The sequence below is a fragment of the Saccopteryx bilineata genome, chromosome 2, assembly GCF_036850765.1.
Source record: "Saccopteryx bilineata isolate mSacBil1 chromosome 2, mSacBil1_pri_phased_curated, whole genome shotgun sequence".
NCBI lineage: Eukaryota > Metazoa > Chordata > Mammalia > Chiroptera > Emballonuridae > Saccopteryx > Saccopteryx bilineata.
This window is the reverse complement of record NC_089491.1, coordinates 18,889,740-18,916,298: the sequence shown is the minus strand read 5'-3', so window position 1 is coordinate 18,916,298 and position 26,559 is coordinate 18,889,740. Positions and strand designations below refer to the sequence as shown.

Sequence of the window (26,559 nt, the reverse complement as noted above, 5' to 3'; positions counted from 1 at the left end):
TGGGAAGTTGAACACGACTTTGAAAAACCTAAAGTGATCTGCCTGCATAGTGATGGCATGTAAACATTCACATCATGCTCTGGGTCCACATCTAGATGACCCGAGGCTCCTTTATCACACAAGTATTTTAGCTCAATAGCAGCTTCTACCCTGAGGTCAGCAGGTAGACCGATAAGGAAAGTGAAATAGAGGCAGGGCTCTCAGAGAAAGGGCAGGCTTCACAAAGGGAGCAAGAAGGGACCCCACAGTTACTTGTCTCTGGGACTCTGTGCCCACAACCCCCAAAGCCCTCGCATAGTGATTCTAAGCCTTCGTGATCCGGGAGCGCCCCTGGATGCATGATGTAGCAGGAAGCCCTCGTGGCATGGGGTTGTTTCAGTTTCCGAAGCATTTTCGACATGTACCTATCATATTCCCACTCGCCTTGTAAAACAAGCATTTTCATTTAATACAGTGAGGTCTTTGTATTCTCAACAACAAACACATGGTCTAAGGCTTGCGGACACAACCTGCCTTTTTCTCCAACACCCTTCCCCCCCCACCACACACACCCCACTCTGTCCTCCCTTACAAAGCCCAGTGTCAGCAGAAATATCTGTTTACAAACAAGGGTTCCAAGAGAACAGTACCGGGAGCTCAAACAAACCTCTCGCACATGCCCCCAGCCCCCGTCCTCGGAGTCTCCGCGAACAGCGTGTCACTGGCGGCAGCTTTCGTGGAAGGCTTCCTGCCTCTCCGTCTTTCCATTTATCTTCATGTCTGGCTTCCTCTGTCCCCCTTTACTTATTCACTAAAGCCGTGAGGAGCCGGGACAGAGGAGGCAGCCGGGTGCTGGCTTGGGCCTCATGAATAGCTGGGAAGCAGAGCCCAGACGGGGAGTTGCTTTGCAAACAGCAGGACAGACCCAAACACAGCCCACCTGCCCTCTTATTTGAAGCAGAAGCTGATTGAAGGATTATTAATTGGGTACATATAAAAGTCACATGGTGATCATGCAGCCCCGAGATGATTTTTCTAGGATTATCAGCCACTGAAGGGATCTTTCACCACCATCTCGAACTGGTGTCTGCGGTAGCTCCGACCACCTACAACGTGGCAGTGACCCTAGGGAATACGTTCAGCACACAGCATGGGCATATGGCGTACCCGAACTCTTTCATCCTCACAGTGACCTCCCCAAATGGGTACTGTTATAATCTCCGTTTCCCAGATGACAGAACTGAGGTTCAGGAAGGTTAAGTGACTGGCCCAAGGTCACACAGCAAGTCAGTGGTAAGAATTCGTCTCCGGAGTCCACGTTCTCACCGGTCCTCCACAAAGCCGTCTGCATCAGGTCAGAATTCCCGAGCCTCGCATTCCACTTCCCCCTAAACATTGTTTCCTACCATAACATTCCTAGGCTTGCACATCAGGGTTTCCACACCTCAGCACCGTCGATGTTTCGGAACAGGTAATTTTCTTGTCCTGGGAGTCTGTCCCATGCCCTGTGAGATGTTTAGTGGCCTCCCTGGCTTCTACCTACTGGACAGCAGCGGCTCCTCCTTCCTGCTTTTGGTGACCTCAAGTGTCTGCAGAAACACTACCGAATGTGCCCTGGTGGAAAACCATTGACTTACGTGGATTCTTCTGATGAAGTAGAATTACCTGGTGTTCCAGCAACATACATTCCCACCTCCACATTTCTCACATTGGGGTTCCCTGCTGACCTTGCAATGCCTGGATCTCCTCCCCAGTTTTCTCTAAATGGCTGCCCGCGTCTTTCAGTTCCTCAACATCTTTTACAGCCAGAGAGGAAACGCTTGCCTGTCTGGGCTGCTGATCTGCTTGCTTTTATGCTCTTTGTTTGAAAAAATAATAATAATTATGGTCACCGATTGCGAAGTTTCTGTTTAAAATCCCCTCAAGATTCCACAGGAGTCTTGAGTTAAAAGCTCAATCATTTCATGGTTTCAGCAGTTGTTTATCGGGAGTGTGCGTGTGTGTGTGTGTGTGTGTGTGTGTGTGTGTGTGTGTGTGTGTGTATGTGTGTGTGTGTGGAAGGGTCTACCTTGTGTCAAGTCCCAAGCTGAGCACTCAGAATGTGAGGTCAAAGAAGACACCGTAAATACCTGCACCGCACGAGTTTATGTGATAGACTGTCCGAACTGGAGAGGGACTTCGAGAGCCACCACCACCCTCTCCCAGTTTCGCGGACAGGGAAACCAAATCCCAGAAGGTACATGCTTTTGGATCAAGGTCACCTAGAGACCACGCTCAGGGGGCCAGGTTAGATTACCCTCCACCTGTGGAATAATATGAAAATGCTGAAGTCCCAGTGAGCTTCTGAACACCATTTTTTCATCTGGAGCCTTTCATGAGCTCATTGGAGTTGAGTCACAATTCACAATTTTCCATCGGCTAGTAAGACAATAGAAAATTAATATCTGAAAAGTCTGCCAGCCTTTTTGCTTGCATTCCACACTTTTGTGAGAAGTCCTCGGGCTGAGTGACTGCAGATTGGCAGTGTGTGGTGTACGGGGAGTCCTAGGAAATGTGCGCTGGTTCTTGCGGCTCTGTGACCCTGTCAATCAGAACGCCATGAAATCCTTGGGTAATGCTCCCCCCACCCCATGGACGCTCTTCCTGAAAAACCACCAAAGAGTCCCTACTGTGTATGGAATCAACTCACTGGCGTCGCAGGCTGTTCACAGCTCTTTGTGCTCTAGCCTCGGACAGCCCTTGCTAGGCTATTTCCCTTTATTACCCTGTCTACCCTCAGTTCCACTGAAAGTGGATGTCACAGCTCTTGGCCTTGGCACATGCTTTCCCTGCTGCTAGAAGGTCTTTGCCCAGCACCCCGCCCCACCCCACACCCCCCGCAAATTCCTGTTCCTCATGCAAGGCTCAGTTATTGAGTCACTCATTGAGGAAAACGTCCCTGAGCCTTCTTGTCCAAATCAAGGATCTCTGTTCGGTTGTACCTGTGCTAGAACTGACTTTATTATGCTTCAGTTATCTATAATGAAAACCTACCCCTCAGCCTCACATGGTCAGTGACCCGGCTGGGCAGCACTGATGTGACAGTTAAGAACATGACTTCTCTGGAGTCTGGTTGTCTGGGTTTGAATCCCACCTCTGTCACTTGCCGGTGAGTTACTCAGGCTTGGGCATGTTATTTGGGTTGAGAGCAGTACTTCCTGCTTGGATCGTCATTGTGAAGGTTACCTGCACCCACCAGTGCGAAGAGCCTAGCACAGTGCCTGGCACGCAGGGGCACCCTCGGCCGGCGCGCTCCCTGTATCAGAGGGTAATTGCGGATGGCACCAGCCTTGCGAAGCCGGGATCTGCCTGTCTGGCCGTGTCCCTGCCTTATCACCCTCTGTCATCTTTCTCCCTGAAAGACTCAGCCCTGGCTGTGTGGGCCGGGGTGAGGTGATGGCAGGCTCGCCCGCCGGAGAGAGAAGCTTTTGTTTCCAGAGCTCAGCCCACACTGTCTGGGTGTGTTTTTACCTAGCTGCTGTGGGCCTGCGTCAGTTATGAAATCTACATCATCGGGCTCACCCGTGTGGGAACCTTCCCCATCCCTCGGAGCACCTTGCATTGGTTACAGTGCTTGGTGCCCCCTCCTGATGCTATTGCGTAGATGAGGATCTGAGGTCCTGAGAAGGACCCAGTGTTGACTCATCCATTAGGCAGGATTGGCATCGTGCCTGAAGTCCACGGTACTTTCAGGGGCCCATAAAACTGGCTTGATTTATTTTAAAATTAGAAGAAAGTTAATGTAATGATACTATATATGTAATACTGTATCTAGCTTCCTTTTCATATAAATCCTTATAACAATGCAATCATAAAATAGAATTATATTTATGGGGGAAGAGAAAAGTGGCAAGGGCCCATGAAAATCATGATGGTACCCTAGCCTAGATGAAGAGGAATTTGCCCAAAATCAATAGGACATTAGTGACAAGTCAAGCAAGACAAAAGTTTATATCTTATCACCCCCAATTTAGAAATCTTTCCCCTATGTTTTCAAAAACAGTCCCTAGGAGCTGTTTCACTGTAGTCTTTTCCTTTCACAGATGAAAAAGGGGATCAGAGAGAGGGTGCACCATGCCTTAGGTCACACAGCTTAGTCATGCCAGCATTCAGCTAAATTGTGCTCTCCTGACTGCTTGTTCAATTGGTACTTTATATAGCCAAACCAATGCCCACTGGTGCCCACCTCCCACTCTATGGATGGAGAACTTGAGGGCTAGGGTGTAGAAAGAGCTTATGTAGTGCCCCATAGATGCCCACTCCTGCCTCTAAGTTGAGGCTTTTGCTCCAGTATTTTAGAAATGGTTTGTAAATTTAAAATCTACTCAAATCAGGTTTCCTCGCAAGCTATGGGCTAGCTTTCCTTTCCCTTCCTTCCTTCCTTCCTTCCTTCCTTCCTTCCTTCCTTCCTCACTTCCTCCTTCCCTCCCTCCCTCTCTCCTTCTCTCCCTCTCTCCCTCTCTCCCTTCCTTCCTTCTTTTCATCCATCTATCCATTTATCTATTCATCACTCCATCCATCCATCCATCCATCCATCTACCCATTTATCCATCACACCATCGATCCATGTCTCCATCCACCTATCCATTTATCTATCCATAACTCCATCCATCCATCACTCCATCCACTCACCCACTCAGCGAATGTTCAATGATTATTTATGGTCTAGACACCTACAGAAAGCTCTAGAGGCAGAGTGGTGAAGAGTCATGTCCTCTTTGCCTTCTTGAAGACTCTTTGTCCCCATGTGAGTGAACAGAATCATAATTGCTGTGTTGCCTACTTTAGAGAGTTCTGGGAGAAGCAGATGAAATAATTAAGATACATTGTACATTTTAAAACTTCAAGGAAACAAGAATGTTTCCTGTGTTATTAAAACCAACACAGGTGTATTATCAATTTGGGAAAGATTTATAAATTGGCTAGATGAAGAAGTAAATATTCAACTAATTAAATTTTTTTTTTACTTATATTTATCCATAGAAAACCTAAAGCCTTGGTTAAGCACTTGGCTTTGGAGTCAGAGAGCTGGGTTCCAATCCTGTATGTTATTATGAAGCAGATAGCCTTTGCCAAGTCTCTGCAACACTCTGAGTCTGTTTCCTTCTATATAAAACGGTCCTAATGTTGAGAAAAAGGAACAGACATTTACGATTAAGATAAATAAAAAAGTGTAGCTACCATTGATCACAGGCTATGCGAAGGAGTGTGTGTATTGTCTAAGTCCTCATAATGGCACTGGGCATGGGGTACTGTTATTGTCGGTTCACAGGGGAGGGAACCATTGGGGAGGGGAAGGGACTTTGCCCAAGGCTATGGAACTAACAAGGGGCAGAGCTGGATTCTAGCAGATCAGATTCCCCAGTACACATGCTTAACACTCGTTATGTTGCCAGTGACCAGGTGCCAAGTTCTGGTATGTTCATTATCTCGTTAGTTCTCCCTACAACCCTCAGAGGTGTAAGATAAGCCAGATAGTAGCATCTCCGTTTGAGAGATGTGAAGACTCAGACTTGGAGAGGTGCCTGGCTTGCTAAGTCACGTAGCTCACGGATGGTAGGGCCAGCCTTTGAACGCATGTGAATGTATAAGGCCCCGACCTGCCTATGCCCACACAGCCTGCTTTCCTAGAAGCAGAGAAACGAGGCTGGGGAGTCAAGAAGGAAGCACAGGTGACCCTCGAGCCCTTCAGAACACTTTTCCATCCTAAACAAACTGTGTAGGGGTGTGTGTGTTGGTAGAGCTCACGGGGCTTAGCCACCCCCGGGGTCCTCTCATCAGTGTCCCCTCCCCTTGCATCTGGATGGCCTTACGTAGTCCACGAGGAAATGTGCATGCGTTTCTCTCCCTTCTCTCGGAAGAGTGATCCGTGAAGCTTCCATGATGAGATGTGTTAATCCCTGGTGTACAATATGGGAAAATGGAGGCTCAGAGAGTTGAATGAACTCATCTTGGGTCACACAGCTAGTAAAAAGGGTTGGTTAGCGGACTCATGTAGACAGGGGAAGTTCAGATAACGGTTCCCAACAGGGAAAAATACTGCAGGCCTAGAGCAGGCTCATGCCACCGTGGGGGCTTTCTACTGCTCCACACAGTCCTGCATGGGGCCATGGGACCTCAGATAGTCCTTGGCATGGTCAACACATAGGAGGCACCTAAGGTAATCTTGACTTTGTGGATTGCTCCAGAGGGCCGCGTTTGATGCTCCAGCCCGTCTTAGCCCAGGAGACAGGGGTGTCCAGAGCTCAGTATAGTTTGGGATAAACCTCCACTCAGGTTATGATTCATTGCAAGCTTCCTCCTACTGAGCCTAACGTCAGTCTTCTGAGCCAAGGTGGGCCTGGAGGGTTGAGGACGCTGAGGAGTGGTCCCTCGGGCACTGGGGGTACCTGCCTCAATGGCATCTCCACCTTCCTCTGCATGCTGGGGGCTGCGGAGTCCTCCAGGGTCATTGGGGTGGTCCTCCCCCCAACTGAGGCCAACGCGGGGGCCATGGGTACACTTAACCCGAATCTGTCTGTTTTAATCACTGTCCTCTGGACAGATAAAAGCTTTCCATAGGATTGCTCTCTCAAGCATTCCTCCGTAAGCCCCGATACCAGCCATTAAATCACGGGCAGGAAAACAAAACGAAACACCACAGAACAGGGACCAGCTCCAGCCTTTAGCTGTTGCATGTTTTCGCCTCCTGAAAGAAACCAGATCGGTGACCTAAATTCCCCCTTTCATCCCGCATCCTCTCACCTCTGCTGTGTCTCCCTGGCAGGCGTCCCGCAGCTGGTGGACACCCTTCCCCGGGGCGGCCTGACACTGCCTCTCTGTCCTCCCTTCCCCTCCCTGCCTCCCGCGACCTTCCCCTCTCTGCCAGGGGGAACCCAGGCTGCGAGGTCTGGAAGACCTGGGATATCGGAGTCGCGGGGAGCCTGCGAGGAACGGGACCTCCACAGCCATCTGGCGGAACCTTCCTGTCTCCTAGGGTGGCAAGCCCAGAGAGGGGGGCTGCTTTGCCAGCGACACACAGCAGGGCAATGGCGGCATGGGGGCAACGAACCTTGACCTTGGGCTAAGAGTTATTGCTGTTGAAGAAAAGCCTCCGGGAGAGTTCTGGCCTCGAGCCAGTCGGGTGGGATTTCACCCTCTCTAGCTGGGACCCTTTGGCTTCTCCACATCTCAGTGTCTCTGTCACAGGAATGTCAGGAAAGCCCACTTCACTGGGCCACCCTGAGCACGAAACAGGATGTCGGTGCTTAGTAGAGAGACTGCGACATAGAATAGGCTTTCAGCAAATTATTTGAAAATGCTACTTTGTGGCAGGCAGAAACAGTCCCGGGTGGAGTTTTCTCTCTCTCCCACCTCCACGCTCCCAAGGAGAGAAAATAAATCGTGATATAAATTTGATATACATTGTTTTCCTTTGCTAATCATCACCCTTTGTCAGTAGATTTCAGGGGAAAATAACACAGGACATAGGCATAGCCGAAGCCTCACTCATTCACGGGGGCACTGAACTGGAAACCAGGAGTCTTGATTTCCAGTCTTCCTCGCTGCTTAGTGCCGTGTGACCTTGGACGGGTGACGTCCCAATCTGGTTGTCAGTTTTCTCATCTTGAGCAGCACCTGTTAGACAAGGGTGCGATGAGGGCTCCGTGAGAACCGTGGCACGGAAGCAGCCGCCCACCTGCTCAGCTCACAGCGCGGTTTCAGAATGCGCACTGGAGCTGGAAGCGGAGGAACCCCGCCCGGAGGGCCGTTCACGGTGCATGGCGACCATGCACAACGACTTCCACATCTTCCTAACGCACCTTGCTCCACTCACCCTAGGAACTGTGTCTAGGTGGAGGTGAGGTAGCACAGGCAGACAAGAATGCTGATCTGAGGACAAGGCGCCAGAAGCTGGGGTCGATCTCAGAGAAATGTTGGTGGGAGAGCTGAGATAACTTGCTGAATGATGGTGTCGTTTTGAAGAGCTCTTATCACAAAGTACTGACAGACTGGGTGGCTTAAACAACAGAAATTCATTTTCTCACAATTCTGGAAGCCAGGCATCCAAGATCAGGTGTCCACAGGGTTGGTTTCTCTGAGGCCTCTCCACTTGGCTTGTGGATGGCCGTCTCTTCTCTGCGTCTTCACCGCAGTCTTTCTCCTGTGTGTGTCTGGGTCCTAGTGTCCTCTTCTTCTAAGGCCACCAGTCATAGTGGATTGGAGCCCACCCTAGGGACCCATTGTAGCTTGATGACTTCTGTGAAGACCCTATCTCCAAATAAGCTCACCTGCTGAGAAGTCCTAGGGGTTAGCACTTCAACATATGAGTTTTGGGGAGACACAGCTGAGTCCATAGCAAATGGGCATGAAAATGGGGGGTGGGCAGCCACCTTGAAAAACTATGACAGCAACCTTGAAAAAAAAAAGAACATTTCAGGATAGACCCCTGTGCGTTAGAACAAACCCGGGTCAGACACCGACAGTCAAAGGCGCTGGTGATGAGAGTCCGGCTGCTGAAGGACAAGCCCAGGGAGTTGCTCCCAATTCCAGGTGGACAATGGGTCCAGGGGAACAGCGGGTCCCCATGACGTAGAGCGAGCCAGGTAAGACAGATTAAGCGCTAGTCATAAAGAACTGCTGATTCTTCCATTTCTGTAGGCCCAGGCAGAAGAATGACATGGAGGGTGGCCTCCTGGCTTGCGTTCAGTTCAACCGGCCCGTGTTGGCGCTGTGGGACTTAGAGAAATACTTTTGGAGGGGGCCGTGCCTTCAGACAGCCCACACATGGCGCTGAATGCAATGACATGATTAAGACCCTAAGCCGAGGAGTCCTGAGGGCCTGTGTACCAGGCTGTGTTGCCTTGGACAAGCCTCTCCCCCTCTCTGGGCCTCCGTTTTCTCTGAAAAAGGGGGTGCTGCTGAGAGTTTCATTGTGAAGATGAAGTGAGAGAATTAATATGGGCAAGTGGTACTTAGGAATTTCTAAATAAAGGGCGCTGTGCTCTTTAAGGAAGCCAGCCAAAGAAAAGCATCCCTCCTCCCCTCCCTCTCTTCCTTCCTCTATTTTTTACTTTCAGTGACAAACTCCACAGAGCGCCTACAGGTACCAGGCTCTGTGCTGGGTGCCGGGCGTTTCCAAGTGAACCAAATAGACATGCATGCGTGGAACCCAGATGTTGGCCGAGTAACCGCGGAAGCGGTGTGTTCTCTCTCAGGCGCCCGGGGTACAGTGGGGGGGGTCAGACAAAGCTGCCCGGGCACAGTGTCTTTAAAGTGCTCCTTACAGGGTGACCCCACAACCCAGAGGATTCTCTCTGTCCAGCCCTGGCCGAAGTTTGGGGAGATGCTCCTGCCCCCCAGCTTCTGCCCTTGGACTTGCCTTCTTCACTTGTGCTCTTCCGCTCTGGGATGAGGTTTAGTGAGTAGACTAGAAGCAAAAGAGACAATGACAATAAATATCAAGCTTCCTGGAGAGGATATGAAGCCTTTTTCACCACAAGTTTACCTGTAGGAAGATAGGGACACATGTAGAAGGCCCGCTGACCAGGGTTCCAGTGGCCAGCGCTTGCCATGAGACCCAGAGCCAGCCCCCTTCCCGGGCTGGGCCTCCCCCTGTCCGTCAGTGCATGAGCCCCACCCACCTCCCGGGCCTGGGAATGGGCTCTCCCCCACTTTCACTGTTGGCTTGCTTGTGATGGCAGCCCGGAGGCAGGCTTGTGCTAAGGAGATGTGGGTGTGTGCAGGATTGCCCGAGGCTCCCATCTCACCAGGTGGGCACACGGCCCCCAGGATCAACCCCCTCCGGTACCACACAGATGGTGCCCACCGCAGACCCATTCTCGCCCTTCCTTTCACTGCATCCGCACCTTCCCGGAGAACCGCAGGGACAGACGCAGGCATGGAGGTGTCGGGAGTACACCCGCGTCCTCCAGAGAATACTGTCCCCGTGTCCCGTGTGGAGATACACAGAGGGGAGGGCACCTGCACATGCCACAGCATCGGGAGTGGCATGAGGCATCCGAGTCTAATCAGCCCGTGTTTCTGACCATGTCTGCTTGCAAGGAGCCCTTCTCACTGCGAACAGAAGAGCTTTCAATTGTGGCAGGGGGTCATTTCACCCACACCCCTCCTTTTCCAGAGAAAGGGCACGAGGCCCTGTGGCAGAGGGGGTGGTGTGGCTTGTCCCAGGCAAGTTTACCCAGCTAGCTGAGCCCAGACCTCTGGTTCCAGGTCCCTGGTTCTGGGCTGGTGGTGCACAGTGGCCCCACCCTCCCCACCCCGCCCCTTCCAGCCTCTGAAATGTGACTACTGTTGATGAAGTTATTTTCATACAGAAGTAAGGCCCCGTCTCTGTTCCACCCCCTACCCCATCCCTATTGAAGTCTGTGATTTCCTTTCTCCACTTACACCCCAGGTAAATGTTTCCCTCTGAACTTCTGAAGCCGCTGCTTCAAGCTTCTCACTTCCCTTAATGTGTTTCCTCTTGGTTCCCCTGAAAACCCCCTCCTTGCCCTTCCTCTGCCTCCTGGGGCTAAGCCACCTCTGGTCCTCTGCTCAGCATCGCAAGCCTGGCCTTCGCTCGCTGTTTCCTTCATCTCGCTCCACTGCAAACAGAGGTGCCCTGAGCCAGGGTCCCCAGCCCCAGGAAGGTTCTGAACGGAGGGCACCCTACAGACAGGTAAACACTTGACCTTGCTAACCCTGCTAGCTGCCTTCCAAAGGCAACAGGAAAGCCAAGGACTGAGAGCCCCTGGCAAAGTAAAAACCCGCAGAGAGAGGGAGGGAGAAAGGATCCAGTTTCAGATGTTAATTTCCTCATTAGAAGAATTTTCTGTGTAAGTGTGAGGGGTAGGGGTGCACCAAGGGAGGAGGAGAAGGTGAGTTTAGAGGTGGGGTGGGGGACCCAAGAGTCGGGGGACCCAAGAGTCGGGGCTCCAGGGACCATTGTTCTCCTTGGTTCCTGTTGTGGGGGGGGGCTTATTCCAAGTCGGGAGTCAGAATGTTGGCTTTGGAGGGGTCCAGGGGGAGGTGCAGCCTCCTACTAGCAGATAAGCCCATGGGAACTTATGGTTTCAAAGTAGGGTTTTTGCCGCTGGATCATAGGAGGACTGATGGTTTTCTAAGCCTTTTTCCTATCCTACCTGCTTTGGGCACCTGGGTCAAGATGCCCCCTGGGTACCTTCTCTCTCTGGCCTTTCTGTGTTTCTCTTCTTGTCACTTTCTACTTTTCATCCTGACATCACTTGCAGACCCTCCAGCATCTTAAAAGTGAGCTTGCATTTGAAGAGCCACCATATGCCAAGGCTGGTTCATCTGCTGCTATGTCTTTTAAGTATGCCACCCTATTTCAAGAGCGCTCCAGATGAGGGAATTAAGATCCGCATAGGTGAAGTGATCTGTCCCACGTGTGCAGCTCGTTGTTGCTGTCGTCAGAATCACCCCAAGTCCAGACACCCTGCGCTTTCTACCTTCCCAAGAACATGCTCTGTCTCTGATTCTCTCTGTTCTTCAGCCGTGGAGACGTTAATGAGTGCTTTTGATTCTATTTGTCCTTTTCTCTTCTCCCACTAATCATTCTTGTGCTCATTCATGAGATACTTCATGCCGGCTATAAGGCAAGGCATGGAGCAAGCTGCTGCCAGTCCGGATGAGCCAGGCGGAGGCAGCACTGTCAAAAAGCATTCAGTTGCGGGCGGGAGAGAGTGTGGTAAGATGACTCTAAAGCCAGAAAGCAAGTGTCTAGTTTTCTAAAAGTAAAATGAGCCTGACCAGGCGGTGGCGCAGTGGATAGAGCGTTGGACTGGTATGCAGAACCAGGTTCGAGACCCTGAGGACACCAGCTTGAACCCAAGGTCGCTGGCTCCAGCAAGGAGTTACTCGGTCTGCTGAAGGCCCGCAGTCAAGGCACATATGAGAAAGCAATCAATGAACAACTAAGGTGTTGCAACGTGCAATGAAAAACTAATGATTGATGCTTCTCATCTCTCCGTTCCTGTCTGTCTGTCCCTGTCTATCCCTCTCTCTGACTCACTCTCTGTCTCTGTAAAAAAATAAAAAATTAAAAAAATAAATAAATAAAAGTAAAATGAGTTCAGAGAAAAGAAGGATAATTCTCTAGGAGGTTATCAGGGAGAGCTTCTTGGAGGAGGAGGTGTCTGGTTTAGCCATGGGGAAACTTAGAATCACAGAGAAGCAGACTTTCACCAAGCATGTGAGGGGATCTTCATTCAATGCCCTTTTTCACCAGGTATAGAACCAAGACCCAGAAGAGGTACTTGGTGCTTCATCGAGGTTGCTTAGGCTGTGAGAGCAGGTTGACTTTTGTGAGGGCACACGGGCTACTTCCTGAAGGGCTGTTGGGCAGGGAGTGGGAGGAGGAGAGGAGGGAGACTTAGATGCCTGGCGCCCAAACTGCCATACACGTCAGCTGCTAACAGAGAGATTTACACAAATGCTAAGGCCCCAGTGCCCACAAAGGAGTAAAGACTGTGTGGGCCTCCTCTATTGATTTTGCTGGAAGCTCTCCGCGCTCGTTTGATGAGCATTAACGGCAGATGCTCGCTTGAAGTTATGGTGACCACAGCAGTTCTTCAGCGGAAAGTGGGGACCGTCCTTCTAAATGAGCACCTTTTATTCATTCTCATATCCCTCTCTTCTTTCTCCTCCCACCTGGCCTCATGCATCATCCGCCTCATAAAATACACTCTTAATTAGAGAGTCCTCTTCCCCATCCAACAGCCTTTCTGTGCCAAGGACACTGGGCGTGTTCCAGAGAGGCTGGGGCATGGGGTTTGAGGAGTGTAAAGATAATTAGATCCAGGGAGAATCTGGCAAGTGACTTCCTAGAGTTCCCAGAGTATAAGTCTAGAGACGTCTGGCTTGAAACGTTCTCAGACACCAGCTTACATTTCTGACGTATCCAGGCAGTTGATATGGTTCTTGATCCTTGGTGACATGGGTGAGGGAGAGGGAGATGCTGTAGAGTGATAGAGTTAGTGCAGAAGACAGTGATCTCCGGGGTCTGAGGGATCCAGGATCCACTTAGCAACCAGATGACCTTAAACTTATATCTTTACCTTCTTTAATTGACATTTCCTCCTTTTTTTTACCTCACTCTCACCCCCTTGGAAGTACTATATGGATTAAGTAAGTTCATGGCATACAATGACCTCAGCACAATGCTTGACCTGCCACAGAGGCTTGGTAGATTTTACTTATTAACTATTATGTAGAAGTCTGCAACAGTTACTTATGTTAAGAGGCTGCTCTTTTTTTTTTTTTTTTTCCAATATTAGCTTTCATGGTAGGAGAAAACAAGCTGAATTGGATCTCAAGAAATTTCTCTATAAAACGTGACACATGCCTTCCATTCTCTGGGTCTTCACACTCTGACCTGTCAAGTAAAGCAGTTGAAGTGGTGATGTCTGAAGTCTTTTCAAGTTCATGTACTAAGCTTAGTTCCTGCCTTTCTTTGGGAATAAACGTCAGGGCTAGCCAGGACTCCTGTTAGAGAGACAAACGATAGGTTTCCTTGTCCTCAGTTCCACGTGCCTACTTTCCCGACAGCCCCCCACCACTGGGCATTCGCTGACTGCTCATGTCTGATGTACACCCAAAGTTATGGTGACCGTGGTAGGCGCCATCTTACTACCTGAACATCTTCTATTCGTGATTCTCTCCCTCTGTTTCTCCGCTCGCCTCCTAGACCATTGTGCACTCAAAATACCCTCTTAATTAGAAAGTCCTCTTCCCCATCTAACAGCTTTACAAAATCAAAGGTTTTCAGATTTGAATGATCATTATTGGTGTTGTCGTCATTGCTTTCTTTAGCTCAAGTACCATTATTCTTCAAACAAAAATGTTTTTTTATGCTCCATGTGCAAAACCGATCAAAGTGAAACTGCTTAGGTTACAGTTGTGGTGAGACACCCCAACCCAAATCCAACTGACCTACCCCCCCAAATCCAACTGAGTCTCCCAGCCCCTGCTTTGCCCTAGGAGTGGTCCCAGAGGCCCCTGTAGTAACGTCCAGGGTCCCACGGAACACAATTTGAAGACCATTGTTCTAGGACATCCTGATCTAAATTTTATCAGAAAGAAATAACTTACCCTCTTCCCCTTTATTTCCATCCTTTATTTATTCACCTTTCTTTTTTGGGGCCACATAGGGCTGTATGACAAGTGTTCTTATACCTCACGTGACCGAGGATGGGTCGTGGGCATTCACACCGTCAGTGACCAAGGCAACAGAGACCCACGCTACTTTTTCTCCTTGAAGACAGACCGGGCCCGGCAAGTGACCACCATCGATGCCCACCAAAGCTACCTCCCAGGCCAGTGGGTGTTCCTCGCCGCCACCTACGACGGGCGGCTGATGAAGCTCTACGTGAACGGTGCTCAGGTGGCCACCTCGGGGGAGCAGGTGGGCGGCATCTTCAGCCCGCTGACCCAGAAGTGTAAAGTGCTCATGCTGGGAGGCAGCACCCTGAACCACAACTACCGGGGCTACATCGAGCGCTTCAGCCTGTGGAAGGTGGCCAGGACTCAGCGGGAGGTGCTGCTGGACATGGAGACCCACGGCCTCCACCCTCCTCTACCTCAGCTGCTCCTCCAGGAGAACTGGGACAATGTGAAGCGCACCTGGTCCACCATGAAGGACGGCAGCAGCCCCCAAGTAGAATTCAGCGACGCCCACGGCTTCCTGCTGGACACGAGCCTGGAGCCGCCCCTGTGCGGGCAGACGCTGTGCGACCACGCCGAAGTCATCGCCAGCTACAACCGGCTCCCGCGCTTCCGCCGGCCCAAGGTGGTGCGCTACCGCGTGGTCAACCTGCGCGACGACGGCCACGAGAACCCCACGGTGAGCCGCCAGCAGATCGACCTGCAGCACCGGCAGCTGGCTGAGGCCTTCCAGCACTACAACATCACCTGGGAGCTGGAGGTGCTGGAGGTGAGCAACTCCTCCCTGCGCCACCGCCTCATCCTGGCCAACTGTGACATCAGCAAGATCGGGGACGAGAACTGCGACCCCGAGTGCAACCACACGCTCACGGGCCACGACGGCGGGGACTGCCGCCACCTGCGCTACCCGGCCTTCGCGAAGAAGCAGCAGAACGGGCTGTGTGACATGGACTGTAACTACGAGCGGTTCAACTTCGACGGCGGCGAGTGCTGCGACCCCGAGATCACCGACGTCACCAAGACCTGCTTCGATCCTGACTCTCCACACAGGTAAGACCTCTGGGGCAGACGGTGCCCAGTCGAGAGCTGAGCTTCCCTCCCCCCACCCTCATTTCATAGGCAAGCCCCTGAGGCCCACAGGGGTCGTGGGGACTCTCCAGGGGGGCACAGCAGCTCCGTGACTGAGGCCAGGTTGTGACTCGGGGGATCATGAGGACTGCATGGAGCAGAGTCCGTTACAGAACATCAGCGGACTGCCTTCGCTGGGATAAGCAGGGTAACTCAGAACCCCGTCTTCACAAAGAGCTGAGGCTAAATTGGGTGTCATGAGCTGAGTACAAAGAGCTGTTGAGACATAGGAGGTAACAACATGGGTTAGAGTGGCACTGCCCAATATGGAAGTCCCTAGCCGCCTGTGACCATTTGCATTTAAATTACTTAAGATAAAATAAATTTTAAAACCCAGTTCCTAAGCCACGCCGGCCGCCTTTCAAGTACACAATAGCCGTATGGGGCTAGCGCACACCTTCTAGGACGGAGCTGTGTGGTCTCGTGGACAGCTGTGAGTCAAGCTGAGATCAACCGGGGTCAGGCAGCCTGGGTTCGGATCTCAGAGATGCTATTTCCTCCCTCTGTGACCTCGCAGAAGCTATTTCTCATCTGCAAAATGGGAATGATCGTGGCGCCCACTTTGCTGAGCTGCTCTGAGGACTGAGAGAGGGCATACGGGATGGGCCAGCGTAGGTTCACAGTGGTCTTTGTGGAAAAAGACACGTGGTTATGATTATAATGGCACAGGAAGGAACTCTTGGACGTACTCACAGCTGTAAACCTACTTATGCCCACCCCTGTACAAAGCTTGGTCTCTCTGATCCTGGCTGGCAGGTCAGATTCTTTCAGCCAGTGTATTTGTCACTGTTCGTGCACCGACAGGTCACATGTGCTGTGTTTAGGAAGTGCCACAGGAAATCACAGGGAAGAGACTGGCTGGCAGCGTGACTATCTTGCGGAAAGTAGATGTACAGCTTGGAAATCAGAGACTGGACAGGGGGACAGAGGAGCACATGTAAGGAACCTCTTCATGCGCTGTGGAGAAGAGGCTAGAAAGGTGGGTCTTCTGTCTAATGCCCCCCTTCATCTCTGCCTTGTGCTGTCAACTCTTACCAGGAACCCCAAAGAAAAACCCAAAAGGTGAACCCATGGGTGATTTATTATATTTGACGTGAGACCAGAAAAAAACTAGTCCCAAGCCGGAGAACCAGTCAGCATCCACTTTCCAGATGTCCCAGATTCACGCTGGACTTTTCCATTCTGCCCAGTGCGCGGGCCCCCGGACCTGCTGATAGCCTGGGTACATTTGCAGACCTCTGCAGGTTTTCTGCTGACTCTTCTCTTTAGTCTCTCTCCAAAGAGCAAGGGCCTCCCATGTACAGACAGAGTACCTATGTGCAGAGGAATGACAGCGCTGGCAGGGGAGCGTCGTGCCTGGCTGCGAGCCAGAGAGCACGTCAGCCCAGCCTCCTGGCACCGGGCGGGCCCCTGGACTCTCACCTCGGCTCAGACACACGGGCGGCCCCTGTGGGAAGAAGCCTTGGTGTGTGGCCAGTTCCTTCCAGGTCACGATGCCCTTTCATCTCTGCTCTCATTTGAGCTTGGACAGAATTTGGCAAGCAAGACAAGGCAGAGGTTAGCGTTTGCATTTGACGGACAGGGAAATAGAGGAACTTTGAGAGTGAAATGACTCGGCCAAGGTCACGGGTCAGGAGAGTGATTGGGTGAAGTCACAAGTGTAAGTCTTCTGAGGTTAAAGCAGTGTGTGCTCCTGCTGAGCTGGACTCCCAGGAGTACCAGGGTGCCCAAGCAGAGTGGGCATGTGGGAGGGCCAAGGGCCATAAGTGGTAGAAATCATTCACTTGTTTGTTGATTGATTCATTCATTCATTCATCCATTCATTCATTCATTCATTCATTCATTCATGCAACACATGTTTATTTAGCACCTCCCAAGTGCCAGGAAGGTGGGTGCCCTGAGCCCTCTAGGGTTTTACCTATGTTTACTCAGCCTATGAATGGAGAGCTTGGATTTGAATCCAGGTCTATTGACTGCAAATACTGGAAGAGGGCGATTTTAAGTTCAAGAAACAATAAGAGGCAGAGTTAAAGGACAGTGGTGACAGGCACAGTGGCTTTACTAAAGCCTTGGGGAGGAACTGCTGACCTCGACTGGGTCAGAACCAAGGCACAGGGGGCCCCAGGTCGCAGATACCTCACAGTCAGCAGACAGAGCGGGCTGGCTGCAGCGGCCTCCCACTCCGTCAATCACGGGACTACAGGCCCAGAACGTCTGTGGGCGGCCCTGCGCCAGCACTGTGACCAGTCGTGCCAGGGCCCGTTTGTTCGCTGGCTGGGAAAGTCGTGTGCCCTGGGTGAGCCCCACCGGGCAACACGCTATCTCCTGACGAGGTTGGAGGTGACAGCATTCTGGCAGAATCTGCTCGCCTGTGTGCAGAGAGCAACCTGTGGAAGTCTGTAGGGAAATATTTGCTGTGTGACTTATTAAAGAGGGATGAGGAGGGCCTGGCTTGTGGTGGCGCAGTGGATAAAGCATCGACCTAGAATGCTGAGGTTGCCGGTTCGAAACCCTGGCTTACCTGGTTGAGGCTCATATAGGAGTTGATGCTTCCTGCTCCTCCCACCCCCTTTCTCCTCTCTCTCTAGAAATGAATAAATAATATCTTTTAAAAAAAAAGAAAAAGAAAAAGGGTGGGATGGGGATGGAGGAAGAAATGAGAGAAGGGAAGAAGGAAGGAAGACAGGCACCTGTGATGGAAGCAGTGAATATTAGATTGACATTATGTGGGTCATTTTTAATAAAGAGCCAAACTTAATTCTTACCCAAGGTGACATTCTCCCTCTCCTTCTCTCTTCCTGTCTCTCTCCCTCTCTCTGTTCTCTTTTCTTCTTTCTCAGTGAGTAAAGATGATATTTAAAATACTATTTCTCAATCTCTGGCGAAGGACCAGCTTTTATTTATTTATTTATTTATTTCTATCCATTGCAAACCAGTAGCTTTGTGTAGTACATAGCAAAATCCGCCTTGGTACAAAATGCAAGATTACAGAGCGGTGAGTAGGGTCTGAGTCCTGGAACCGTTTCTGCATGCCTGCTCCCCATTTCCGTACTCACTATGTGATAGACGGGGAGGGGATAGTTGATACACAGCCCACGTTGAGTAGCACTAATGAAAAATCATCTTTCTGACAATTGATTTAGCAGTTCCCTCGAGTTAAGTAATATCCACCAGTAATTCAGCTGGGCAGGTGGGCAGATGCTATCTGAGAAGGACCATTTCTGTGAACACGTTTAAGCTCATTTGCTTTCTGTTAGTCCTCGGGCCCCCATAGCCCCTGCTCTCTGGCCACCTTGTATTATGGGACAGCATCCGGCCCCAGCAGATCTGGGGCTGCAGGAAACATCAAAAGGCTGTCATATGTCACACCTAGAAACATCTTTGGAGATCACTACTCCAAACCCCTTACCCTCCATAGAGGGAAACTGAGGCCAAAGCTCACACAGTCTCTTAGTGGTCCCACTGGGGCGGAAGGCACTCTGCCTCCTGGTTGTCTGCCATGCACAGCTCCCCAGTGCTGCCCTGACATCCTTACAGGCCAGAGGTACCTGCCCCCCGCCTTCTGTCTGCACTCTTTTCTTCTTCCGGACTGTCTTCAAGGGCTTGGGATCATGCAGTGCTGAGGGGGTGAGTTTGGAAGATAATGGCATCATGGCTCAGGCTCCCACGAGGCACTCTGGAACAACAAGAGCTACCCTGGCGGTGAGCTTTCCTTATTAAGGGGCCACATTGAGAGCAGACAGCAGAGGATGAGCACAGAGAAGGGGACTGGGCCAGCGAGGGCGCCAAGAGCCATGTCATACAACCATTTGGAGATGTTTGGCCTGCAGGAGAAAATCCTCATAAGGCCCTGACCACAGGGTCATGACACATGCCCTTCAGGTATCAGGAGTCATGTCTCATGCAAAGTTATTCTATATGGTTTCCAGGCCATGGCTGGTCCCAGAGTGTTGCAATTACAGGAGGCAGCATTGAACTGAGCAGCAAATAATGCCGTCCTTTATGAGAGGGGTCCTTCCCAGGGAAGGATTCTCTGCCAGTAGGTGAGTGAGCTCCCCGTCACCTGAGGCATGCACAGTGAGGCTGTAGCCAGCATTATGACAAATACTGGAGAAGGTGGCCTTTGATAGTCTTGGGGTTGAGTACTTCACAGCCCAACTTTTTTTCTTGTATCTTATTCCAAGTCATTTTAGGGAACCTAGTGGTGACTGTTTCTATCCTCTAACTAGGCGTTTATTGGGCCCTATTGGGCATGTCTACCTTGTCAGCCTCTCTGCCGCTCACTGAGGATGTGGCCGCGAGTGGAGCACGTTCCTCGCCGTTGCGGAGCTTCCAGTGTAGCGGGGGAGTTATATTCAGACATGAGACATTTTGATCTGTGGTTCTAATGACAGGCAGTGGGGCAGGAGACCCCAGAAAGCAGAGCTTTATTCTGTCCGGGGGAAACGAGGCAAGTCAGCTGGAGCACGCATGACTCAAGTAGGCAGCAGGGGACAGGCAGCACGTGGAGAGGTAGAGATGCAGTCTCATCGGGCAGGGTCCCGGCAGGGTCCCAGCAGGGTCCCGGCAGGAAGCAGACGGCACCTTCAAACAGAGTAATTAAGGAGAGTGGAGGGGGGGCTGTTTCGAAGCAGAGGCTCTTGACAGACAATGTCGGCAGGGTTCAGGACAACCAGCAAGGCCGGGGGCAGCAACCACGGGGAGCTAGTTTCATCCTTTGCCTGTGGGGTCAAGAGGAGGGAGTGGTTATGGAACCCAAACCGAGTGACTCTCAGTAGAAAGGAGTGGCCAGCCTACTGCTCCCTGGCCAGAGGGAATCAGAAAAGTAAATTCTACCTGTCATTCTTCTCTATCTTCCAGTCCCCCGCCAGTGCTTCCCACTGGGGACCCAAACTGGAAATCACAAGGCCCAGCAACCTGTTTATGCAACGCAGAGAGGCCAGCCTCTTAAAGACACAGAGCAAGGTGGAGAGGGGTGGGGAGCAGATGCGGATGAGCAAACAGGACCTGCCCCGGAAACCGGGAAGGTTGGCCCGTGCAGGACCAGGAGCTGAGAAGGGGGCAGTTTATCTCATAGAAAACTAATATCCGGTTAAGTCCTTCCTCCCTGCCTCTTTCCCTCCCTTTCTCTCCTTCTTCCCTTCCTTTCTTCCTTCATCTTCTTCCTCTTATTTCCTTCCTTCCTTCCTCCGTTTCCTTGTTCTTTGCTCAGTAAATATATATTTGTTGAGGGCTCCCTCCGGGCCAGCCCAGCCCCTGCCGTGCGGGAACTCAGCGCCAGGTGGATGAGACGGACAGGGAAACGTGCCGCTGTCATCAGTGGTGGAGGCAGGACCCCAGTGCCAGCCAGGAGGAACGTCAGTGTGGGCAGTGAAAGTCTGCCCATCAGACTGGTCAGGTAGCAGAAGGCATTCCGGTGAACCTCGACAGTCTCTCCAGGGGTGGAAATGAGCCAGGCAGGCGGAGAACTTCGTCCGCAACCCTCAGAAATGTCTGCAAACAATTGACAATGCACATCTCCTTTTTATTCATAAAATGGAAAACCTGGGTATTGATAGTAGTCGCCGGTCGCAGGAAACCCAGGGGCGCTGGGCTCTTTGGGCTGTCTGCCTCCCACAAGGAGAGGATATTGCAACCAGTTCCTGTCTGGACCCCTCCGGCCTGCAAGCTCTGAAATCCTTTCGTGAACTTCACCTCTCCCCACGAATACCTATTCGTGTGGAATAGGACAGATAGAAAAAAGAGGCTTCCCTTATATACTGTTGGCTTGGAGGGGCACATTTTGTCTCCTCTTTGTCGTTGTCATTTCCATCCTAAGAAGGGCATTCCCTGTGAAAGGGCACAGTGAGCCCCGAGGCGGCCTCCTGGGCCCCCCTGCTGGAAGCTGCTGTCCCCCGCCGTGCCCTTCACCAGAGGCCATTCAGTGGTTCCTCTTCACTCACTGGGCTCTCACTTCTTTTCGTGCATGGAACATACCCTTCTTTCTCCCAAGTTCTCTCCAAATCTGGAAAGTTGCACGGAATAAATAACTCTCTGGGGTGAAAGGTCGAGCACTACCTCTTGCTAGTGATGAGGAGACTGAGTGCCCACGAGGGGCAGCACCGCCCCAGGTCTCACAACAAGAGGGCAGCCAAGCTGAGCGCAAGACCCCGGGTCTCATCTCCCAGTCCCCAGGCCGTGCACCCCTCCGCCCCCGCCCCTGCCACCTGCCCCATTGCCCTGGTATTTTAGAAGCTGGCGATTTGGACCTCCGAACGCTTCTCATTAGTAGGGTTATGTTCTGCCTCATCATCCATATTTTGTAGAGACACTTCAGTAAACAAGTCACTGTGATAAATGCCCTGGGCATCCAAGATGTAATCTCGGTCCTGAAGGTGCCTGTAAGCTGTGGTTTAATGACCTTTCTGTTCAAGAGATGGTAAGTAGGCAGGCGATTAATTTCCAAACAAACCGCACAGACGATAAGGCTTACGGATGCTCTGAGAAAAGACAGGCTCACTGCGGTCTGGAGAAATCAGCGAGGTGTTTCTGGTGGAGAAGGTTTTCAGTCTTCCAGCGCTATGTTGGCTTCCCAGCTACGGGAAAGAGGTGGTTGAGAGCACAGGGACCGAGGTGGGAAGGTGCGGGGAGGGACTCCACGCAGGTGGATGCCACGACTTTGTGCCTCAGGTTGTGGAGCCCAGAAAACCAGTCTGTTACAGAAGGAAGGAAGACTTCGGGGGAGGCAGAGCCTTAACCCTGGCACGGGAGCATCTTAGCTATGCAATCCTGGTCAAGTCTCTTCCTCTCCCTGCGCCTCTGTTTCCACATCTATTGAAAGGGAATAACAACCGCATCTGACAACCTGGATCACGCGACTGCCTTGAAGGGTCACATAAAATAATGTCCCAGAAAGAGTTCACCAGCGTGCCGATGATAGAGGGCTCCGCTTTTTCTTTTTCAGCAACTTTTTTTTTTCCCATTCTTTTCCAGTAATCATGTAAGAGAAATTGCATGGAATGTTATAATCAGAATATCAGAGTTTATTTAACGTGACTAATACTCATTGAAGCAATAACAGGAGTCAGGGCTGGTGGAGTGGAAAAATGATGCGTGTTGGAGGCTGACCAGGGTTGGAATCTTGCTTCCCCTCTCCCTGCGCTGTCTGACCTTGGCCCGCTTCTCAGTGAGAGGCTCTGGGCCGTCGTCTGTAAAAACTGGGTGAGAACAGCTCTCCTGGGGCACGTCAGGAAACTTGAACGAAGTCACCTGTGAGGAGCACCTGGCACGGCGTCCAGCATGTAGTAGGTGCTGGGGAAAGCTCCCAGCCCTCCTCTGGACCGCACACGTGGGTTCCTCCCTGTTGGCACTGACTGCTTTTGGCAGATGGCTTCCGGCAGCTTCCTAAAGAAGGCTTAAGTGGAACCAGCACACACGCAGAGGGCCTCTACCCAGGTTACTTACACTCTTAAAATACACACTCATTTGTTTTTTTTTAGGACTGTCCATGAAATTGGCATTTTTGAATAAAGACCTCATCACTTCTATCAAACGCATGGAGCTTGCACACGAGTTTTATCTCGGAAACAACCCAAAGGCCTAATCATGTTAGGGGATGTGTTTCCACGTGGATTTAGCGCCAGGCAGTGTGGGGATTGGTGATCATGGGTTGATGTTTCCATTTGGTTGGTGCTCCTGGCTTTTGCGACCCTGTCCAGCCCACCCACCTGTGTGATCCCAGTGCACGCATCTGGGCCAGGCGTGAGCATGGTCTCATTTCCTCGGATTATGTCTGCTCCTCCTTCCCACCCATCTTCTGCACAGAGTCCACAGGTGCTCTCTGGACCCCGGTGCCCATGGCACTTTGGTCTTTGAGAACGGAATGGAGGGGTGAACGGGTGAATGGACAGCAGGAGAAGGACCGCTAAGAGCCCCGAACAGTGAGGTTCACAAGGGCCCCATCGGAGCGACCTGGGAGACCAGCGGAGGGTCAGCAGTCTAGCAGATGGGGGAGACTGTTTGTTTTGGAGACAGAGCATGTTGGAATCAAACCCCTTAGCATTTCTCTGACCTTGAACACATCTCTGCCTTTACCCAAAGACTCAGTTGCTTCCTCTGTCACACTGGGGTAAAAGCGATGCATGTGAGGGTTGAGAGGATTAGATGAAACAATATGCAGTCAACCCTGGAAAGCAGCGCCCAGCACTTAGAGAAGTCTCAGAATCACAGTGGTGGTTTGTCTGGGGATTTTCCATCTCCGGGAAATCTTTGACCTCTCGCATACATTTCTCTTCATTCCCAGCCGGCCTTGGTGCTGAGCCCCCCGCCCTGCCCTGGATCCTCAAGAGTGACATTGGGGGTTGGAGAAAACTTAATCACTCTTTACCACCAAGGGCCCTTTTATTTTCAGTCCTGCAAATTCCACTTTTAAAAGAGTTTCTTTACCCCCAAAGCTCTGCACATAGTCAATGCTAATGTATCCGTTTTCTCAAGAGATTAAACAGCACACCACACCAAACTTACGCCTTTTCCACAAGAAGCAGAGGCAGGGCTGGGATCCCTGGATGGGGCTCCCTGAGTCGTTCACACGCGTCCCCTGAGGGGTCAAGACCACGCTGAGCCCTCTAAGAGGCAGGGTGGGCCGCCCCCTGGCCCGGGGCTCTGGCCACAGCACACTTTCTCCCTCAGTCACTGATGCAAGTCGGAACCCTCTCTTGGGGACACTCCAGGGAGGCCCCCCAACTGGCTGGGACCTGAGGTGGCTCCCCCTCGCACCCCCTTCCTAGATGTGTGTTTCCATCTCTGGTTCCCTGGGCAGATGGGAGCGCGAGGGGCCCTTTCGAGGGCCTCAGCAGGAGGCAGTTGGGTTTTTTCCATCCTGGGTTTGGCATCATCAGCGTTCTCATTTTCCTTTCTGCATCCACTGGTGACACTGACCACTCATGACAGCCTGGGCGCTCGGTCAGATGCCCTTCCAGGTTGGGAACAAAGCAGCCGGCGGTGTCAGGGAGGGTTGACGGGACAGACAGGGGCACCTTTTGTTTTCCAACCACATTTCCCTGCGTGGATAGATAGGATCGGATGGCAGCTCAGCTCGCATCTTCAAAGCTCCCAGCCGGCTGGTGCCCCGCCTCCCAAGAGGGAACTCCACACCTCCGCTCTCGCTTTCCGAAAACACAGAATCAGTGTGTGAACAGCAGTGGGTGTTGCTCACTGGTTTGTTGGCTTTAGTCAAGCAGGCTTCCATTTCCTCATTTTTTTTGCAGGGGCATTTTTTTTTGTCCTTCTTCTTCTCTTTCTCCAAAAAGCATGAAACATCTCAAAATCTTACAGACGGTGGAAGAGAGACACAGAGAGAGCTTTCTCCTATAGGGATTCATGGTACAAAAAAAAGAACAAAAAAACCAGAACAAAACAAAACAAAAAAACCCAGCCTGTGGCTTGACAAAACAGGATATGTGACTAGCTATCCCCAGTAATTTCTGAGATACTTCTTTGACTCCAAATTCTGCATCTGTACAATGGGAGGACTCGGGTAGACCATTTCCAAGATCTCTTGCTGTTCAGACGTCTTCAAAGCAGACACTGTAATCCCAGTTCCAGGCTTGCAGGGACTGGGGCTACAGGGCAGATAAGGGGTTTACTATTGAACAAGCACAAATAACGCCAGACACGGCCACTGAAGGCATCCTGGGATACGAGAGGCAGTCTTGCCTTCAAAGTATTTAGCAGCCCCTGCATCTTAATTGACTGTGATGTCATCAGAGAAGCAATGAAGGAACAACTATACTCCATGACAAGTTAAAAAACAAAAATCTTCCTCCCATTACTCAAGTCCCCGCAGTAACCTAATGATGGTACCCTATCTCAGGCCGTCTGCACGTCTGCTACTTTATTCAGGGCCCCCAGACCCTGAAAGTGGCACCCTCTTTCAGTCTGAATTAAATTCTACTTTCAACAAACTCACATATGATGTCATGATTTTTCCAGCATTATTTCCTCACATTTGAGCTCTGATTGTCACAAGACCCTTGGAGAACCATCAGAAACCCAGATTTGGGGAAGTTACTAGACTTGTTCGGGGTCACCCAGAGAGGTCTACATTTACTGTTACAACTGTGTGATTCTAAAGTCAGATCAGTCTGTGATTTGCCTAAGGAGAGCCGATTTGTGTGGGGCCGCAGCGCAAACTGGAAATTTAGAAGTTGCCCTATTAACACATAGTGATGATGATGTTGTAATTCCTGCTCTATTCTTCCCAAACATAATATTGTTCAGTCCCTCTTCACATCAGTTCCATGGTTTTCATGGCTAGAAATTCAAGCCAAACTACGCAGTCCAATGAAATACCGCCGGTACCTAGAACACTGTGGCTGCCGCTACTTATGAAATAGAGGCGATCTGTCTTTATTTAACTGTGCTTCGAGTGTAAGACAAACCGCAGGGCTGTCCGTGAGCTGTGTGTATATTCTGCTCACTGTGGTCAGCTGTATTATTTATCAGCTGTGGTTCTGACCCTCTAAGAAGAAAGTGAGGTGGTGGGAAAAGACAGCTGTGGGCCCTGGAACTGTTGTGAAGGCAAGGATCTGACGTGAGGTAGTCACATTACTGTTCCGGTACTTTCAACCCACCATCCCATGTCAGTTCTCGCTTCCTCTTACTTCCCAGGGCATTCTTCTAGCTAAATGGCTTCCTTGGAAATCAGCAAATTCCGAGGACGCGGGGCTATCAAAACAGAGATTATGGCACTCCAAGCAAAGATCTTAGGAAGTGACCGGTGATTCCACAGTGTGCGGGCACACCTACTATGTGCAGGCACAGTGACAGGTGCTGGGGGTGTGACGACATTTCACAAGATCAGTGTGATTCTGCCCCCATGCAATTTCCTGCAGGTAGGTGAGTAGCTAGTTGGATAAATGCTTTATGGAGAAGTTCAAGGTGCTGAGGAAACAGAGGGAACGGGCATTTGACTTACTAGGGGTCAGAGTCACTTCTAGTCTGAGTCCTGGAGGATGAGTCATGTTCACCAAGGTTGTGTGGCTGAGCTTGCCAGGAACCAGGTGTTCTGACACTTCGCCTTCTGCCCCAGAAGTCTCTAAAAGCCACTTTCAAAAAGGCCAATGAGAAAAACAAGAGCTGTGTAGTTCCTAGTCAGAGGCATTCATTTTAAATTAGTGCCCTTTAGTCTGAGGTTGTTCTCTTCTTTCCGTTGGAGTATCACTCCAGTACCCTGGATTTTATTGTGTGAAGGACATCATAAATGCTTTATTT

General features: G+C 51.1%; 1 protein-coding gene across 1 annotated transcript in view; it reads left to right on the top strand.

Moving 5' to 3' along the window:
* Positions 1–26,559, top strand: part of PAPPA (pappalysin 1) — a 242,666-nt gene that overhangs the window by 17,541 nt on the left and 198,566 nt on the right. The window contains exon 2 of the mRNA XM_066256394.1: positions 14,169–15,231. Coding sequence (XP_066112491.1) covers positions 14,169–15,231 — 1,063 coding nt within the window. The remainder of the gene's footprint in view (positions 1–14,168; positions 15,232–26,559) is intronic.